The sequence below is a fragment of the Theropithecus gelada genome, chromosome 17 (assembly GCF_003255815.1).
Source record: "Theropithecus gelada isolate Dixy chromosome 17, Tgel_1.0, whole genome shotgun sequence".
NCBI classification, from domain to species: domain Eukaryota; kingdom Metazoa; phylum Chordata; class Mammalia; order Primates; family Cercopithecidae; genus Theropithecus; species Theropithecus gelada.
In genome coordinates, this window is record NC_037685.1 from 50,961,603 (window position 1) to 50,982,242 (window position 20,640).

The 20,640-nt window shown below is 46.6% G+C and overlaps 1 protein-coding gene across 1 annotated transcript in view; it reads left to right on the forward strand.

Moving 5' to 3' along the window:
- The first annotated feature begins 7,777 nt into the window (after positions 1 to 7,777).
- SPACA7 (sperm acrosome associated 7) overlaps positions 7,778 to 20,640 on the forward strand; it is a 28,680-nt gene continuing 15,817 nt past the window's right edge. Inside the window, exons 1-2 of the mRNA XM_025364593.1 lie at positions 7,778 to 7,914; positions 16,120 to 16,176. Coding sequence (XP_025220378.1) covers positions 7,821 to 7,914; positions 16,120 to 16,176 — 151 coding nt within the window. The 5' untranslated portion in view covers positions 7,778 to 7,820. The remainder of the gene's footprint in view (positions 7,915 to 16,119; positions 16,177 to 20,640) is intronic.

The following is a 20,640-nucleotide window of genomic DNA, read 5'->3' on the forward strand; positions in this document are numbered from 1 at the left end:
GTAAGCAAAGCGTGGTACAGTTATGCCACGGAATGCCTGCCGCTCAGCCATGAAAAGGAACTGTCAATGCAGCCAGCAACTTGGATCAATGTCGAGGGCATTATGCAGAATGAAGGAAAAGCCCATCTCAGAGAAGCCACCCTTCTGTATGACATTCTCACACGACAAAATTACATACAAGGAAAACAGATGAGTATGTTGGGAGCACGCCCCCCAAAATCTGGCCATAAACTGGCCCCAAAACTGGCCATAAACAAAATCTCTGCAGCACTGTGACACGTTCATAATGGTCCTAACGCCCAGGCTGGAAGGCTGTGGGTTTACAGGAATGAGGGCAAGGAACACCAGGCCCGCCCGGGGTGGAAAACCGCTTAAAGGCATGCTTAAGCCACAGACGTTTACGCTTAAGCATGAGCGATCCGTGCCTTAAGGACATGCTCCTGCTGCAGTTAACTAGCCCAACCTATTCCTTTAATTCAGCCCATCCCTTCATTTCCCAGAAGAGATACTTTTAGTCAATTTAATATCTATAGAAACAATGCTAATGACTGGCTTGCTGTTCATAAATATGTGGGTAAACCTCTGTTTGGGGCTTTCAGCTCGGAAGGCTATGAGACCCCTGATTTCCCACTTTACACCTCTGTATTTCTGTGTGTCTTTAATTCCTCTAGTGCCGCTGGGTTAGGGTCTCCCCGACTGAGCTGGTCTTGGCATGAGTGCTGGCAGGGGGAGGACATATAGGGCAGTATGACGGAGATCTCATGGATGTGGAACAAATGCAGCTGTGGTTACACAAATCTACGCACGATAAAATGACAGAACCATACACGTGCATTTCCCCAATAGAAAAAGTCCCTGATGTATGAAGCTTCATCTCACAACTGTCTGACTTTATGACGAAACAAAAGCCATCCACATTCAGCAGAAACCGCACTGTGAGTTTTGACCCTTTCCTGGGCTACTGATACTCCCTTGCCCTGTGGGGCAGCCAGGTGCAGCCCCAGTCAGCCAGGGAATCACGAAAGTCAACAGCCCGCTCTGTGTATTGCTAGAGATTTTTGGATACTCTGTTTTGTGTTTTCACATCCCATCATGTCTACAAAATGCCCACCTGTGTACAGTATTCAACACTTTAGTATAAAATAGGCTTGATGTGAGATGATTCACCCAACCGTGGGCTAACATAAGTGTTCTGAGTAAGTCAGGCTAGGAATCTCTGGTTAATCTGGTAGGTTAATCACCTAAACTACCAACTATGATTAGGTGTATTGAATGCATTTTTGACTTGTGATATTTTCAACTTATGATGGGTTTTTCAGGAGGTAACCTCATCATAAGTTGAGGGACGTCTGTAATGTTATTTTGGTCTGTCTTTTGCCTGATAGTTCTTTATATGTATATATCAAGGAATTTCAAGAAATGTGTATATATATTTAAATATATACTTATTTATTTAAATATATGTAATTATTTAAACATAGGTACTTATTACTTATCTTATATATACTTATTAAATATATCATATATTTAAATATATACTTATAAATAATATATAAATATATATATTTTTAGCATGCAACAAAAAACAGAAGGAACTGCGACATACTAATCTATTTTGCCCATTTGCATTTACCTGGTTTTGCTACTGTACTAAGTTATGTAGAATGTAAACATGGGGTAAACTGAGCAAAGGGCATGCAGGACCTTCTTGTACATTTCTTTGCAACTTCCTGTGACTCTGTCATCATTTCATAATTAAAAGGCTTTTAAAGAGCATGAATAATTAGCCAGTGTGGTGGTGCGTGCCTGTGGTTCCAGCTACTCAGGAGGCCGAGGCAGGAGGATCTTTTTAATCCATCAAGGCTGCACTGAGCTGTAATCGCACCACCACACTCTAGCCTGGGTGACAGAGTGAGACCCTGTCTCAGAAAAAAACAAAAAGAGCATAAATAAAGTTACCCAAATCTTCTAAAACTGTAACTTGAAACTTGGGTCCTTTCTGAAAAAATAAAGGTTTAAAAAACTAGATAACATGAGCATTGGAATCTGGAACCACTTTGGGCCCTAAAGGGCTGATGCTAGTGAAGTTTGGCTCCAGGGTTGCACAGATTGAGGTACTGCCCCACCCCACCCCCCAGCAAACAAGGAAATGGAGTGTAGCCTCAGTCCGTGGCATGGACCTTGGTTCACTACATTTAACAAAATCCCAGCAGAGAGAAGACAGGCCCCACTATTCCTGCAGAGATTGTCCCGCTCCACACACAGACTTGTTTCTCCTTCGCACCACTCACCCCAGCACCAGCAGACTCAGCCCTCAGACGCTTGCTCAGAGCAGGGTGTACAGCAGAGTGGAGAGGAAACAAACTGAGCCTTAAAAAGTTAGAGGAGGGACAAGTAGTTGCTCAACACTTTTCCCAGCAACCAGAACATCTGGGAGAACTTTCCAAACACAAGCGAGATGAGAAGAAAAACATGGCAATTCTGCAAACATACTAAAACAGATCTCTATAAAATAAAGGAACACCAAGCAAAAGACACACCAAAATAACAACACAAAAGAAAACCAACTCTAAAGGCAGAAAGCTATGGAATAACCGGCAAGCTATAGAAAAGCTCAAAGGTGAGATTTTACACACACAAAATAGAATTGGATGAAAATGAAGTTATTGAAATACATTGAGGACCTACAATGTTATAAACAGCGATGATATAATGACAGAAGCAGCAAGAAACAAAATAAATACCTCTAGAAATTATTACCACAGATAAGAACATAGTGAATACAGATTTTTTTTTTTTTGAAGACAAGAGGGTTATAGCAATTAAGGAAAAGCTAATGGTTAAGGAAGACAGCTAATGGTTAAGGACCATCTGGAGAAGGTCCAGTGTAACAAAACAGGTACCGCAGAGTAGAGAACCAGAGAGATGGATTGATGACATATTCAAAGACAGGAGATTAAAAAGTACCTGAAGTGAATAAAGATTGGGTCTGCAGATCAAAAGGACATACCTTCTTCCTGGGAAGTTTAACGGAGAACAGAAACGCCAAGGTAAATCCTAATTCAGCTGCTTAAAACATCGGTCTTCACACAGCCAAAGCAGATCATCTGCAAGAGGGGGTCCATCTCAGGTGGCCCACAGAGCACTCCACACAGCACTCAGGATCTGCAACGGGGAAACTGTAACAACTCTTGGGGGAGGAGGACTGACCCGTGAATATTGTTTCCCTCCCAGTCACTGTTAGATTCTAAAGTCAACAACCTAGGTTCTCAGGTCTGAAGACGTCCTGGGAAAGAACATCCCTGAGCTCTTCTTAGGGGAAACAAGAAGTTCATGGCCAATGAGCACTGAGTCAAAAGAAAACACACACACAGTGAGTAGAAGGGAAGTGAGAGGAAGGGAGAGTGAAGCCGTCCTCCTATTTCAGATCAGGAAGTTCGCTGTTGCTGTGTAAAAGTGAAACGTGTACATGTTTTAAAAAAATGCATTGACTCCAAATACCTACGTTTTTCCCCAGAGTCTCCCCTCCTCTCCTTAGAAAGAGCTCTGAGCAACGAACGACTCATAGTGAGGAAATACTGGACGTTCACCGGTTCCTTCAGTTGTGCTTCAGGTTTTTCTCCCTCCATTAAATCTGAGTAAATTTGATGAATTATTTTTGTTGCAGGAGGGAGGTGGTGTGTTCCCACCTTTATGACCTTATGTCCATCCATCCCGCAGGTGTTTGCACCCACAGAAGAGCTCCTCACACCATGTCTATCTTCCAACACACTCAGCAGCCTGTGCACGTAAACATAAATGGAGAGGCGTCTGCCACGATGTTAACCTGATGTTCATGGTGGTCATGGCTGCGGGGCAACTGGGGTCATTTTTAAATTTTCACCTTTTTATAGTTTCATCGCTTAAGTTCTCTACAGTGAGTAGGCATGATTACAGTATTTATAAAAACAAAAACATGATTTTTCAAAAGCTAAAAACATCAAAGGCAAATATTCTAAGATACTAACAGTGTTAATTGTGGACAATGGAACTAAGTATGTTTGCATTTTTCTTGTTTTGGTTTAGTTTTTCTGTGTGTGTGTGTGTGTGTGTGTGTGTGTGTGTGAAATGGGGTCTCACTCTGTTGCCCAGGCTAGAGTGCAGTGATATAATCACAGCTCACTACAGCCTCTGCCTCCCCAAGGTCAGGCGATCCTCCTGCCTCAGCCTTCTAAGTAGCTGAGACTACAGGTGCATGCCACCACACCCAGCTAATTTTTGTATTTTTAGTAGACACAGGGTTTCACCATATTGGTCAGGCTGGTCTCGAACTCCTGACCTCAGGTGATCCACACCTCCTAAAGTGTTGGGATTACAGGCATGAGCCACCGCACCCAGCTTTTTAAAAATGTTTTTCTGAGATACAGTCTCACTCTGGTGCCAAGGCTAGAGTGCAGTGGCACAATCACAGCTCACTACAGCCTCTGCCTCCCCAAGGTCAGGTGATCCTCCTACCTTGGCCTTCTGAGTAGCTGGGACTGCAGATATTTACCACCATGCCTGGCTACTTTTTGTATTCGTTGTAGAGATGACGTTTTGTTCTGTTGCCCAGGCTGGTCTTAAACTCTCAGGCTCAAGAGATCCACCCACCTCGGCCTCCCAAAGTGCCGGGATAACAGGTGTGAGCCACTGGACCTGGCCTTGCATTTTTCTTTTAATTTTTAAAATGTTTACATTTCCAAAAATTAAAATGATAATAATAAGTGATAATAAATGATAAAAATAAGGAAAGCCTGTTTATTTAAAAAGAGCCATAAAGAGCTCTTTCCTCTTTCCCCTGGAAGATGCAGGAAACAAATCTCTACTGGTATATGACAGAGACAATCTCTCAACTGAAGTGCAACCATGGAGAAGAAAACTTCTAGGAGTCATATGCCGCTGCTATGACAGTTATGCAAATGAATTAAAGTCCCCATTCAAAGAAACTGGTATAAATAGATTAATTTATTAAATTCCCTTCTGGTTTTAATGTTGCATGCAAATACAAATGCAAAGGGAATTATGTGTAAAATTGTTGCTAAAAGACAGCAGAGAATAAGAAAAATAAATTTGCCATCAACCTCCCAAGGGTTGGTGAGAGATTCTCCAAACCCGAATCTCATAAAGCAACTGATTAAAAACACATACCAGACACTCCAGCCTCTTCTTTCCAATTAGCTAAGCAAATCTATGAAACAAGGCAGGCAGAGCTCTGTGAACTAAGCCAGTCTGACTACTATACATACATATATATATATAATTGTGTTGTTGTTTTTTTTTTTTTTTTTTTGAGATGGATTCTTGCTCTGTCGCCCGGGCTGGAGTGCAGTGGCACAATCTCAGCTCACTGTAAGCTCCGCCCCCCAAGGTTGCGCCACTATCCTGCCTCAGCCTCCCAAGTAGCTGGGACTACAGACGCCCACCACCACGCCTGGCTAACTTTTTTGTATTTTTAGTAGAGACGGGGTTTCACTGTGTTAGCCAGGATGGTCTTGATCTCCTGACCTCGTGATTCGCCCGCCTCGGCCTCCCAAAGTGCTGGGATTATAGGTGTGAGCCACCACGCCCGGCCTCTGATGACCGTATTTTAGTGCTCAAATCTGTTCCTCCACTCCTGCATCTGGGATTAGTTTGACTCATTTGGCCGATGAGACATTAGCAAATGTGGTGCAAGAAAAGGCTTGTTTGCATCGAGGCTTTCTCTCCTTTCTGCTGTGACCAAGCCCAGGCTGCCTGCTAGAGGCTGAGAGACCACATGGAGGGAAGCCTCAGCCATCCCAAGCCCCATCATCCTACCTGAGGCCCCAGACATGTCCATGAGGCCACACTAGGCCAGCAGCCACCAGAGCCAACCCACGAGGCTGTGAGCAATCACACATGGGCTGTATTAAGTCACCGAGCTTCGGGCAGCCTGGACAATGACTCCTTCCTCGACCAAACCAGCCAGGCTCCTCTGACTCCTCTTCTCAACAAGGTCTCGCCCCCAGCCCTGCTCAAATTCCTCGTCCTCTGCCCTGAGGTAGAAGTCCCTGGCCTGCCTTAGCCAGACATCCCTCCTTGGTGCAGTGGGTGTCATTTGACAGGCAGCGGTGCAGGCTTCTGCTGTCATGGGAGCTCTGGCTGCCGTCCGTTTGTACATTCAGCCTCTTAGGCCCATGCTACTGGCCCCAAAACGACACTTTGAGTAGCAAGAGCCTGGGTTATAGAAGCGAGCGTCTCACTTGGACCATTCATTAACTCAGAGTGGGACTTGGAACCCACTGGGTTTCTGCAAATGTCAACCATGCTTAGTGTGCCTTTATGGACACGCTGAAAATCTGAAATATCCTCCCCACGCCTTGAGGTAGATTGGCTACCACTGCATCTATCAAGAGGAAAACCTGAGCAAAAATGTGCTGTGGATTCCCATACCAGCAATAAAAATTAAAGAGCCAGAGATCCATGGTGGCTCAGCCATCCTTGGGGTCCTGCCAGGCCTTGGGGACATTGTCAGTCTTGTGCGTCCAGGACCCCAGCTGATATGGTTTGGCTCTGTGTCCTCACTCAAGCATCATCTTGAATTATAATCCTCACAATCCCACTTGTTGAGGGAAGGACTTGGTGGGAGGCGATGTGATCATGGGAGTGGATTCCCGCATGCTGTTCTCATGATAAGAAGTGAGTTCTCACTAGAGCTGATGGTTTTGTAAGTGTTTGACAGCTTCTTCTTCATGTACTCTCTCTCTCCTGCCGTCTTGTGAAGAAGGCGGCTGCTTCCCCTTCCATCATGACTGTAAGTTTCCTGAGGCCCCAGCCATGCAGAACTGTGAGTCAATTTAATCTCTTTTCTTTATAAATTACCCAGTCTCAGGGAAGTTCTTTATAGCAGTGTGGGAACAGACAAACGCCAGCCTTCTCCACCATGGAGCTGGGATCTGAGGGCTGTTCACCCGGGACCCCACCACCAGCGGAGTCTAGGCCAGCTGCCCCACTCTGAGCCCTGGATGTAGGAGTCAGTCCAGGGATGAGGTGGGATCCAGGGGAGCCAACCAGAGTGACTCCTTTGGGGTTTTGTCACTGCACTGATGGAGAAAGCTCTAGAAAGTCTAGGAGATCGAGCTGGGAGGATGATAACGTGGAAATGCAACCATGTTCTCCTCTCATGATTAAAGTCTCACTGCTAGGGAGAGATTGGGGCTGATGCTGAGAAAGAAGGTGTGGGGGAAAGGAGGCTGTAACCTGGGTCATCTGTCTCCTGTTCTTCACAATCCTGGAATTTTGAGGGCAGAGGAGGATGGGAGGGGACATGGAGCCATGAGCCTCTGTTCTTCAAGGCTGTGTTCTTCAAGGGGCCTTTAAGAGGTGATTAGATCCTCTGGATCTGTCGGTTCTGGCACTTGCTCTGTAATTCAATGACCTCTCCAGCATCCTTCAAATTTGCCTCTTTCCATGGGAGCAGATTTTGTTGGCTTTTGGCCACTGGCACTTAGAGTTCTAATTAGTATCTACCCCTTCAGTCCTCAGGGTGCTCAGGACAGAGGAAGTCACCAGAACAGGCAATAAGAAAGAGTGGAGAGGATCTCTGTTACCTTCAGACCAGTCACAGACTCTGGACAGAAACCCTGCCCACGCCAGGCAAGGTGCCAACTCCCTTCCTGGTCGTGATGTCACAGGTCCCTGGACATGACCTCCCCACCAGGGCAGGACCCTAGCTCCCTTCCTAGTCATGATGTCACAGGTCCTGACATTCCACAGTGTCCTGGAGACCAAGGGTGGGAAACTGCCAACCTTCAGGACGTCCTTCGCCTTCAGCTGGAGGGAGCATGGCAGTGAACCAGGGAGAAGGGACCCTCTGCTTTGTCCTCCTGCTGTGCTGCTGGCAAGAAACCGAGCTCCGGCCGAGAATTGCGACTCCAGGTAGGGCCCCGCAGGGATGGCTCAGCAGAAAGAGAACTGAACCAGGTGGGCGGCAGCCTCTTCTCCCATGGGTTCCACTTATTCCCAACCTACATGAATTTACCATTTATTCCTTGGGGAATGAATGTAGCTGAAAAGTCTTTCTATCTTTGAAGACCTTTTAAAATCTAGATGCCCATAGGAAAGTTGCATATGTTACTTATTTTAACTTTTTATTACGGAAAATTTCTAACTGGGAAGAATGTCATGAACCTTCATGTAATCACCCTCAGGTTCAATTATTGTGCATATTTTGTTTTTTTCTACACACACACACACACACACACACCCCACGCCACATGCACACACTTTTCTTGTTTGGGGAGTATTTTAGCAATGTCCCAGATGTCTTACCACCTCATGTAAAACATTTTCTTGTTAAGAGATGAAAGCATTATCCACCATGTCATAATCACACTAGCACAATTACTAAAAGCCTTTCTTGCAGCTCACACCAGTTAAAAAATATTTGTGATGCTTGTTAAAGATGGGCAGGCAGACTTTATTCAAAGGGGGCTACTACCGTGGTGTGAGCAGGGAGTGGGTTCAACTCCAAATACAGGGAAAGTGGAGAATTGTAGCCAAGGGTCAGGGTGGGTCAGTGGATGAACATTGCTAAGAGGTAGGAAAATTCTTTGCTAAACTGATTTAGCAAAGGCCAGGAGGACTTTTATAAACAAAAATGAAGCATTTATATTTTTTGTCCCACCTGATTACTCTAGAATTTGAATATGATGATTTTCAGGACCATCTAATTGTTTGCATAAGTTTAATAAAAATTAATTCTCCTTACAACAGGACACAAAGGTCTGCTATCTTTGAAGACCTTTTAAAATCTAGACGTCCATGAGAGAGTTGCATATGTTACTTATATTAACATTTTATCATGGAAAATTTCTAACTTGGAAGAATATCATGAACCTCCATATAGTCACCCTCAGCTTCAATTATTGTGCATATTTTGTTTGGCCAGGTAGCAGGTCAGTTTCTCCAACTCCATCAAATCAACCTCAGTTTTTAAAAACTGTCTGCTCACATTTGATTCTATGTATCAATCTCAAATATGACATTCCAGTCAAAGCCTTGGTAATATGACCAATGTTTCCAATCATGTCCTGTTTAAAGGAGAATCAATTTATATTAAACTTATGCAAACAATTATATGGTCCTGAAAATCATAATATCCGAATTCTAGAGTGGGACAAAAAATATAAATGCTTCGTTTTTGTTTATGAAAATGCAATGACCAAATTGCTGTCAGTTACACACAGCCTAAGAGAAACCACAAGCAGAGAGTTCTTTAAATCTGAAAAACAAAACATTAAAAAACCAGAAACATTTCAAAGGAAATTCAGAAAAATATAATTGTCCCCACATTAAGTCCCACATAATTAATTCTTGTTCTACTTGATCTTGGGTTAGCAGGTTTCCAAATCCGTCCATTTCTCCCTCAGTTCTGGAAAAGTCCGGTCTAATGGCGCAATCTTAGAGGCATCAGAAACCTTACTTCAGAGTACTTGGCAGAGTCTTACCTAAAAATCTCCTTGAAGACAAAGAATTTTTGGATTGTAGCTGATTGCAAAAGCTTTCAAAAAAGCATCAGCGTAAAACAATAATTGTCTTGAAGGACAAAAGACATAAAATGCATAAAATGGCCATGGTTAAAAATCTGATGAGAGTTCATTATGCTGCAATTGACAAGGAAATTTGGTTGTTTCTGTGACATACAACATTACAAGACAATAATGGAAATTGTGACTCATAACTTTATACCAGGACATATCATGGACAGTAAGGACAGCGAAAATTTCTAGGAATTTTATACAATTTCTGAAACACTTATATACACATACAAACATAGTATAAAGAAGGTTAAACAACCCTTCTTATTTGACAATGCTTTTTATGAATTTACGTATCAAATAAAGCTAATTAGTTTAACATCTCTCTTTTCGCCAGTGAAAGAACAAATCCTGTGAGATTTTCTCGTGGTCCTCTGGGAAATCTCAAAATTAGTTTGAGGCCAAAATTCTTCATGTAGAATTTGGCTTGGATGAAGTTGTCAAAAATTACAAAAGGTTTGAATATTTGGTTAAATAGGATCATAAGTTACTATGAAATGGTAGTTATCCATTTAAGTTAAATGACAATAAAGAATTTTTAAAGAAAATATAGGAAGTGGCATGGTTTTTAAAACAATTTAACTCTTTTAATATTGAGGAGACTCAGTTTTCTTAAGTAATCAAAAACATGATAAAGATAACATGAAACATCGGAAATATTTGATAAGACACAGAATCTTTGTTTCCTTTTAAGACTACTCAACAGGTAAGAAAAAAGTGCCTCTTACAATCTCTTACGAAGAACAGAACAGGCCTGGCGCCGTGGCTCACGCCTGTAACCCCAGCACTTTGGGAGGCCAACATTGGCGGATAATCTGAGGTCAATATTTCGAGACCAGTCTGACCAACGTGGTGAAACCTCATCTCTACAGAATTAGCCAGACGTGGTGGTGCCTGCCTCTAATCCCAGCGACTTGGGAGGCTGAGGCAGGAGAATCACTCGGACCCAGGAAGTGGAGGTTGCAGTGAGCCAAGATTGCGCCATTGCACTCCAGCTGAGGCAACAAGAGCAAACTATCAAAGAAAAAAAAAAAAAAAAACAGAACAGACCAATAATTCAAGAAAACTTTGGCCTTTTAGCAGAGAAAGAAAATCAAACTCCAGTACTGCATCCCTCCGCTATTGATGCTAAAGCTCATCTATAACATCTTATCATAAAATTCATTTACTCTTAGTGTATCTTGACCACATAAGATGTTTCTCTCTCTCTTTTTTCTCAGAGACTCGTCACATCTTTCCATACTCATTTACGCATTTTGTCCGTTCTTTTCTCTTCCTGAAAAAACTACCTTTAAACCACTTTAGGACAAAATTACTCACCTTTTTCTTCAACAGAAACACATTCTTCATATCACATACGCTTTCTTATCAAAAACAGATCCTACTTTCCTTTGTACTTTGCACAGGAAGTTGTTTTTCTTCACCCTCATTATTTCTAGTAGTTTTAATTACACATGTTGATTATGTTGATTTCAATGTTCAACAGAGAAAACTAGGAGTAGACAGTTGGGAATTGTCTGTCACATGTAGCATTCTGTAACAAAGTAGCAAATTGTATGACTGTACCATCTTCCAATTTTTGAGATATATTTATCTACAGCATAATTTTTCAAGGCAGCAAAAACAACTTTTGTTAACAGACTCAAATACATTTAGTCTCTCTGTACCATATAAAATAAAAAGTCAAAAGTATATAAACTTGTGCTTGGTACTGAGTGTTTCAATAGGTTATCTTATTTAAAAATTATTCATGAAACTCTTGTTTTACTTAACTGATCATAACGCCAGGGTTATGAGTCACCAAAAAGATGTTCAGAAACTGTTTTCAAAAGGCAAACACAGGCTGGGTGCAGTGGCTCACACCTCTAATCCCAGCACTTTGAGAGGTTAAGGCTGGTGGATCACTTGAGCCCAGGAATTTAAAACCAGCCTGGGAAACATGGTGAAACCCCATCTCTACAAAAAAAAATTGCAGAAATTAGCAGGGCGTGCTGGCACGTGCCTTTAGTTCTGGCTACTTGGGAGGCTCAGATGGGAAGATCACCTGAGCCCAGGAGGTCGAGGCTGCAGTGAGCCATGATCACGCCCCTACACTCCAGCCTGGCTGACAGAATGAGACCCTGTCCCCTCTCCAAAAAAAGCAGACACACTATTGTGTAACTTCCCAAGGGGTTTACCTGGCCCCTGCCCAGGCAGAGCCAATTCATTAAGACAGGGGAATTGCAATAGAGAAAGAGTAATCTACACAGAGCCGGCTGTGCGGGAGACCAGAGTTTCATTATCACTCAAATCAGTCTCCCCGAGCATTCGGGAAACAGAGTTTTTAAGAATAACTTGGTGGGTGGGGGGAAGCCAGTGAGCCAGGAGTGCTGACTGGTCAGGGATGAAATCATAGGGAGTCAAAGCTGTCTTCTTGGACTGAGTCAGTTCCTGGGCGGGGGCCACAAGATCAGATGAGCCACTTTATCCATCTGTGTGGAGCCATCAAGTGCAGGGTCTGCAAAATCTCTCAAGCGCTGATCTTAGGAGCAGTTTAGGGAGGGTCAGAATCTCGTAGCCTCCAGCTGCGTGACTCCTAAACCGTAATTTCTAATCTCATGGCTAACGTTAGTCTTACAAAGGCAATCTAGTCCCCAAGCAAGAAGGAGGTTTGCTTTGGGAAAGGGCTGTTACCGTCTTTATTTATACTATAAACTATAAACCTTCTCCCATAGTTAGTTCAGCCTATGCCCAGGAATAAACAAGGACAGCTTGGAGGTTAAAAGCAAGATGGAGCCTGTTAAATCTCTTTCACTGTCTCAGTCATAATTTTACAAAGGTGGTTTCACTACGACACCAAATAAAGCTACCATCATTTCCAGTTATTTCCCTGTTAACTATTTTTAAGTTTATTTGGCTAGTAACCCAAGCAGAATAAAATTATGTCCTCATTACATCTATAGCTGAAAACTCCAAAGACATACTGTCTTTATTTAACAAACAATCTCAAACTAGTTTTATATATCAACCATCCTAGTAAACTTGAAAAACATTTGGGTTAGTTCTTCTGTTTCTGGGAGTCCTAGGAATATTTAATCAAGCACATCTTTTTTCTCTAAGCCAATTTGAATAGAACTCCTTCAAGGAATTTTATAATTACTTTGGCAGTACCATTCAGAGGTAGAAAAATATCACATATATGTAACATAGGTACGTACACATACAGACAGACACAGGAAAACAGTGATTGCACGGCTTCATTCTTAAATTTTAGCCATGAGTCCGGAAACACAGTAACACAAAACTCACTGGTTTATTTCCATTCTATATTTTTATCTGAATTATGTTTCTGACAAAACGGGATATGTTGAGGTTACCCACTCAATAAGGGCTAAAGATTTTTCTTTCTTAACCACCATTTGTGAAGGGGAGTCTTAAGCCTTTCTTTTCCCCTGATATTATTTAATCTTACAGAGGCTGTGACTGGGGCAGCCATCTGGAGTTGTCAGAGCCTTCACTGAGTAGGTAAAATGTCCCATCTGCTTCCAGTTGGTCTTTTCCTTCTCAGCCTCAGATCAGGTAGTTGATCTGGAGATGTCTGGGTCCATAAAGCTCCAGGGACTGTTGGGAGTCAAGCGGCTGAGTGGGAAGAGAAGGGTGTAATGGGGGTGGGGGGAGGAGTGGAGGCCCAGGGGGACACATGCAAGGTGCAAGGGGGCTAAGAGAGATGGGATGGTGTGAGGAGAACTCGGGGGCAGAGACTACGGAGAGGGGAGAACTCCAGGAGCCAGTTTGGGGAGATCTGGGCCATGGCCACTCTGTATGGTCCTTGCAAAGTATGGCAAAAAGGAGAGGAGCAGAGCCAGCACCACAGTGGGGAGGGTCAGGAGGGTTTTAGAAGGGGTTTCAATAAACGGAAGAGCCATGCCCATGTGCAATTGAGCTCCATGCCTTTTCATGGGTTGCATGTTCAAAACATGGCAGTGGTCGCATGGTAGTGTTAGCATGACCCGAGAGCAGCGTTTTTGGCCCTCTCTGTTAGTCAGTTCTCGCACTGCTATAAAGACATACCTGAGACTGGGTAATTTATGAAGAAAAGAAGTTTAATTAGTTCACTGTTCTGTGAACAGTACAGGCTTCCGCTTCTGGGGAGGCCTCTGGAAACTTACAATCATGGCAGAAGGCAAAGGGGAAGCAGGTGCATCTTACATGGCCAGCAGGAAGAAGAGATACAGTGGGGAGATGCTACACACTTGTAAACAACCAGATCTCAGGAGAACTCACTCACTATCATGAGAACAGCAAGGGGGACGTCAGCCCCCATGATTCAGTCAGCTCCCACCAGGCTCCTCCTCCAACACTGGGAATTACAGTTCAACCTCAGATTTGAGTGGGGACATAAATCCAAACCATATCAGCCTCTGACATCCGAAGGTGAAGCAGAGGACAGGAAACCCTCATTGCGTGTCCTACATGGACTAGCCAGAGCCACTCCGTGGTCAGTGGTCTCTCATCAGGAAGGAGTGCTGGGGGCACTGCACTGTTTAAACCACAAAAGGGAGAAGAGTCCAGTCACAGACTTGGATGACTGGCTCAAGGAGACAAAGGAATGGGTCCTTTGTTTCTTGTTTTCCAGAGCTGGCTTCTTCTTACTCCTTACGAAAGCATTCTGGTCACAGTTGTGTCAGGAATGGGTAAGAGAGAAAAAAGGTCAGAGTTTAGTCCTCACCTCCTAAGATCGGATTTCCTCATCCAGACAGTTGAAACAGGTGACCAAGGTCCTCCCCAGCTTGAAGACCAATTAAGGGATCATTTCTAAATCACCGGCTCATGGGGAACACTGGGCTTCCTTAGTCTCCGTGGGCCTTAATGACTCAGTGGGCAGTTTAGGCGTTTGCCTCAGAAATTGAGTTGACCATGTTATGTGGCTTTCTTGAGACGTTGGACCTTGAGGGAGAGAGGAGAGCGGTCAATGTGGTCCTAGTGATGGAGAAGGGTGCAGTGCTGTTTTCCCCAAATTAACCAGAGTGAAATCTCAGAACTCCACAGGGAACCCTTTCATGGAGGCCAGCGTGTGCATGATGTAAATATCGAGAACGAGCAGGAGATTCTCACGATTACATGGCATGCAGCACCTTAAAACCGTGAGGCTGAAGTCCGAGGTGACACAGGAAGAATATGGCAAAGCCACTCCACTTGACAATGCACTTTAAAAACCGCACGGATGTTATAAAACACAAATATTTTACTGCACATGCTTACTGGCTGACTTGCACAATACTTCCATTATAATTATGGGACAGACACAAAATGAAAAGAATATTTTTAACAAAGCACTTGCACGATGCAGCTGTACCCATTCTTAATGATCATTAATGTCTCATCCAAAGAGAACTGTACTTTGTTTGTTTCGTTTACCGAAGGTCAGCATACTGGGAAGCAATTGTCATCACATCTCAGACCTTTTTGCATATTTTCCCGCATTGTTCTGAGCCTGCATGTGCGCAGACGAGTCGATTGGTATGCAGATTGTCTGTCATTAAAGCCATTTGGAAATCAGCTTTGTCATTGGTTTAGTGTTGGAACTTCACATCCTAGAAGACACCACTGGAAAGCTCTGTGCACTCGGAAAGGGAAGGTGTGTGACCCTGCTGAGCCCAACCTCAGGGCTGGAGGAAGAGGCTGACCTTGACCTTGAGCCAAAGCAACGTCCCAGGATGCTGAGACACCACACCTCCAATAAAGAAAAACCATGAATGGCAGAAGCTGGGAACTATTGGGTGGGAGCTGCCAAGGAGAAAGCAGTGCTCAGAACCACCACCCACTGTCAAGGTCACTCAGCTCCCGTCAGTCAGGCAGCCGAGGCCACAGGTCAGGAGGCCATGGGGCCTGTGGACAACCCATATTCCAGACCTCACAATTTCACCCACATGACTCCACCTCTTATCTGCAAATGGGACCACCCTGAAATTACTTTGTTTTTGAAGGAAGAGAAAGAGCAGTGGCCCGTCTCTCTGAGTCCTGCCCTCCTAAAACAGAGCCACGAAGCCAGGGCTTCATGACAGAGCCACAGCATTACATACTGTTTTCCCATTTCCCCAGAACATGTTTCCAAGCCTCCAGGTGCATGCATTGCAGGAGCCTTTCACGAAGGAGGTCAAAGTGGTGCTTTCACAAAAGGAGATGCGCCCTCTTACTCTGCTCACCTCAAAGCCGCTGGGTGAGCCCAGTCATCCTTGGGACCGAGACGTTGTCTTGACCTCTCAAGGGGTTATTCCAGGGACCAGGAGGGCAGGCTCAGCTCAGAGCTCCTGGGCAATTGTCCTCCATCCTCACAGCCACCCCAGAGGTGGCTGTTTCTCCACATTTTCCAGACATGAAACCCAAGTCCCAGAGAACTTTCCTGGGGCCATCTCTCATCGCCCGCAGAAGAGACTGGAACTTGGGCAGGACTCCTTCCTCTAGCGGGGGCTGGTGGGCACCCACAAAACCATATCCATTTAAAGAGAAAAAAATGCAAATTCAATGAATATTGTTAAACTATAGGGCTTTTATTTCCTCCTAGGTTCAACTACTGAAATACCATTCAGTTCAAAACATGAGGATGTGCCTGAATTATTAGGTAAGGAAGCCCCTCCTATCAACCTCTGGCCTGTATGTGAAGGGGGCTGGATGGTTGTCTGTGGCTGTTTCCCAGATAACCTGGTACAATTTGCAGACAGTGGAAGGAACGGATTGGTTTGGGGCTAGAATCACATTCCCATGGCCCATAGATTTAGTGCTCACATCTAAGAGTCAAACTCTCAAGAAAGTAAGGCAGACAGAATTTTAGACCATTACACCTAAAAAGTGCCTGGGAGTCTTGCTTCTCAAAGTGAGGTCCAAGGACCCGCAGCATCTGCATCACCTGGGAGCTTGTTAGAAATGCCCAGCAGCAAGCCGGGTCCAGCCCTCCGGCACCAGCGCCACATTCAACCTGATGCCGCTGATTCCTTGCAACTGAGAGGCCCCGTGGCTGAGCCGTCCCCTCCTCCAGCCCCCTGGGAAGATGGTGGAAACCACAGACCGCCTGGCCTCACCCCGGGGATGCAGACCGTGCTGGTTTGGCTGGACCTGGTGCCTCTGTGCTTCTCTAGAGCTCTGCAGGTGATGCTAAAATACAGCTGGCTGAGAACCGCTGGCCTGGGCCAGGGCCATCCAATAGAAACACAGCACAAGCCGCAGTTATTGTTTTCATTGTCTAGTGGCCACATTAAAAAGACATAGATGAGGCCAAAGTGGGCAGATCACGAGGTTAAGAAATGGAGACCGTCCTGGCCAACATGGTGAAACCCCTGTCTCTACTAAAAATACAAAAATTAGCTGGGCGTGGTGATGTGTGCCTGTAATCTCAGCTACTTGAGAGGCTGAGGCAGGAGAATCTCTTGAACCCGGGAGGCAGAGGTTGCGGTGGTCCGAGATTGCGGCATTGCACTCCCACCTGGCAACAGAGCGAGACTCTGTCTCAAAAAAAAAAAAAAAAAAAAAAAGAGACACAGATGAAACTCACTGTAATAACATTTTATTTCGTGTGATGATTTCAACATGTGATCAGTGTAAAATCATTACTGAGATGCTTCAGTCTTTCCATCACGCTGGATCTCCACAGTTTGATGTGTCCTTTGCACTTCACGGCCATTTCCGCGTGGACAGCCACACTCCAGTGTGTGAACGTGTGGCCAGTGCCCGCAGCTCTGCTCTGACCTCTCATTTTACATGTGGGGAAACTGAGGCCTAGGGCGCTGGGACTCAGAGCACGCGGTCCTGACCCCCGTTCACATCGATGCCCTTGGGAAGCAGTCAGCTTCCAGGACCTCTGCCAGCGTCGCCTGTGCAGTGGGGTCAGGAGTAGGGGCTGGGGGCCACCTTCCACCCGGCAGGGCCTGGGACTGCGGCTGCGGAGGCTGCACGGCCTCGAACAGGGGCTCCCGTGGGAACGCAGGGGCCCCCAGGTGCTGGGCCGCTTTCCAGGAGCTGCTGCTGTCAGAAGTCAGGCTTTGCTCCATTTCCACGTCTGGGTGGGAGAGTCTGGGAAAAGCTCTGCCTGCGGCGTTCTGATGGGTTACGTGGATGGATGAGTGAGTGCCCCAGTGAATGAATAGATGTTCCCATTCTCGCTTCTGCCGCCCCATCCGCTTTCCGGGTACTCAGTGGAACTGCCCCAGGTGGGAGTTAGGCTCCCCAAGGTCAAGGAATGGCTGTGACTGGACTCACTTTCCTGGTGAATCTGGCGGTTGCCAGATTCTGAGAGTTTTCGTCCTGAGACCAGCACCTGCTCCAGCCAGTGGCTCAGTCACCACCGACGAAACAGTGGCCTCAGGAAAGGACTCAGGAAGAGGAGAGACTGGCTGGAGTTTCTGATCGTTTTCCTGGGTCCTGACCAACTAAACCTAGAAGGAGGCGGCAGCTCCTACCCCCATCTGCACCCCCAAATTTCCTCTAGGTAGAAAGCTGAAAGCGTGACAGTGAGAATTCAAATCCCCGTGGACATCAGCAAAGCCCACCCAGGCAGGCCAGGCCCAGACTGTCTGTCCAGAGCTTGCCCCGGCAGGGGAGTCGCCACCATCACCTGCAATTTCAGAGCCTCCCAGTCAGGCAGGGGATGGGGCCTCACTAGGGCAAGAGAAGCCCAGGTCCCAGGCAGGCTTTGGCCAGGGGCGCTCGGGGCGGCTCATCAGACAGGCGGCGGGTGTTGGCGAGGGAGCGTGTGTGGATGTCTCTGGGCGGCTCTGAGTTAGAAGCGAGGACAAAAGCCAGAGGAGCCGTCGGTGATGAACGCACTCCTGGCCCTCTGGAGCTGGCTGGCACAAGGGATGCTGTTTGGCTGCCTGAGTTATTGCTAGAGGAGCTCTGACTTCCTTCAAGTTTGACTGTGGAGCAGGCCAGCCCCCTGGACTGGCTGCTGCAGATGTGGTTGGCTCTGTTTTTGTTATTGTTTTTTGTTTTTTTTTATTTTTTGAGATGGAGTCTCACACTTTCGTCGCCCAGGCTGAAGTGCAGTGGCGAGATCTCGGCTCACTGCAACCTCCACCTTCTGGGTTCAAGCGATTCTCCTGCCTCAGCCTCCAGAGTAGCTGCGATTACAGGTGTGCGCCACCTCACCCAGCTGATTTTTGCATTTTTAGTAGAGACGGGGTTTCACCATATTGACCAGGCTGGTCTCGAACTCCTAACCTCAGGTGATCCACCCACCTTGGCCTCCCAGAGAACTGGGATTACGGGAGTGAGCCACTGCGCCCTGCCTGGTCAGTTCTGTTTTGATGGAAGGTCTGGTCATTGTATTTCAGCTTCTCCTTTCTCAAAAAATTCAATCATCAGCAGTTAGACGTGGTTTTGAAACAAAGAGCTTTCTAACCTTGTTCCACCTGCTGGCTTAATCTACCTAAAGCATTTTTCTATCCCTGACCAATCTCCCCGTGGGTGGGGAGGCCCGTGGAAGGGTCCAGGCAGCCTTTGGCCACGGGCAGCTCACCGTGGGGCCGCTCGGCCCCCCACCTCTCTTTGGCCCCCAAAGCTATGACTGCTCTCCCTGCAGAAGCACACCTCCCCATAGCTGGGCCTCCATCCACCCACCTCAGGGAATCCCAGGGTGTCTGCAGCTTGAGGAGTTTGAGTCCCCAAAAGGAGGCCACTCCCGGCTTCGGGCATGGAATGGACTGGGTCACACTGGGCCAGGTCAGGGACTGTGGGTGCCGTTGTTAGAGATGGAGAGTTGCAGAGACAGCCCATCCTCATGGACATGAGTGACTCCCAGTAACGATGGGGTAACTGAAGCCAAGGTCAGCCCAGAAGTTCAGACAGTGCCCCAGGAGGGCCCACTTCTTGGGCTGGTCAGCTGAATCCCATCCTCTGCCTGCCCCCATTTGCCCTGGGAACCCATCTGCCCTGGGGGCCCATCTGCCCTTGGTGGATGCTGCTGACCTGCTGTGCCTGGTCACGGCTGTAGAATGCTGCCTCCTGGACATGGCTGGCTGGAGTGGGACAGAGACCAGGGACCGAGGCTGGGCCATCCTTGGCCCCCCAGCACCTGGGCAGTGTCTGGTTCAGATGAGTGCCCAGTAAATGCTTGCCATTCAAATGCATATCCACTCTTCTCCAAGACCCCTATCTCACTGGACACCATGACTGTTTAGGAACTTGGAGTTCCTAAGATCAGTGCTTCTGTCCAATCACTGGCCCCAGCGGACAGAGCCTGAGTGGTAGCACCCAGTCCCTTGGCTGGGATCTTGGGGCACCCGAAACTAAGAGGGAGGTGGCGCCTGCCTCTGGTCTGGCAGTTCCACAACACGAGGGTATGTCCCTGAGGTTGTCCTAGCCTCTCCTCAAGCCCATGCCTCATGATCAAGGATGGTATCCACAGTGCCAGACACCTCGTCCACTCCCAGGGAAGGAGGTGGGGGTGCAGGCCTGGACACTGGTTCCCCTTTTATCAGGAGGAGCAAATTCCTCACAGAGCTGGTAGACTCTTGCCTACCTTACAGGGCTGTAGCCCACCCGGCTGCAGGGGTCCTCACTGGGGGCACGCATTGCCAAAACCCAGCGCTGTGAGTGAGGCAGAGGGAGAGTGCGGCTGCTGGGCGAGACACCGAGAGCCCAGGATGAAGCATTTTTCTCTGGCATGTTGGTGGCATCTTCATTTCCAGTGGCATTTTCAGCCTCTTCCCCTTTACCCTCGCATTCCGCACGAGCTGGTCCTGGGGTGACCAGACACCCGCTTTGCCTGGGGCTGAGGAGCTCCTCGTTAAGGGACTTTCTGTGCTAAACCCAGAGGGCCCGGCAAACCAGGACCCACTGCCCAGGCCAGCACTGCAGCCTGGCCTGGCGACTGTGCTGCAGAGACAGCGGTGACTGTCAGGTGCTGCAACACCTGGCCATGGCCCAGGCTTCATGCTGAGCGCCTTCTGCATACACTGCTTTACTGGACCCTCAGAAAAGCCCACGGGCAAATACAAACCCCTGTTTTACAGACAGAAAACCGAAGGTCAGAGCCATGAGGACGCTTGTCCAAGATCACATTCTCGTGGGAGCAGAGCCCGTGTGATTTTTC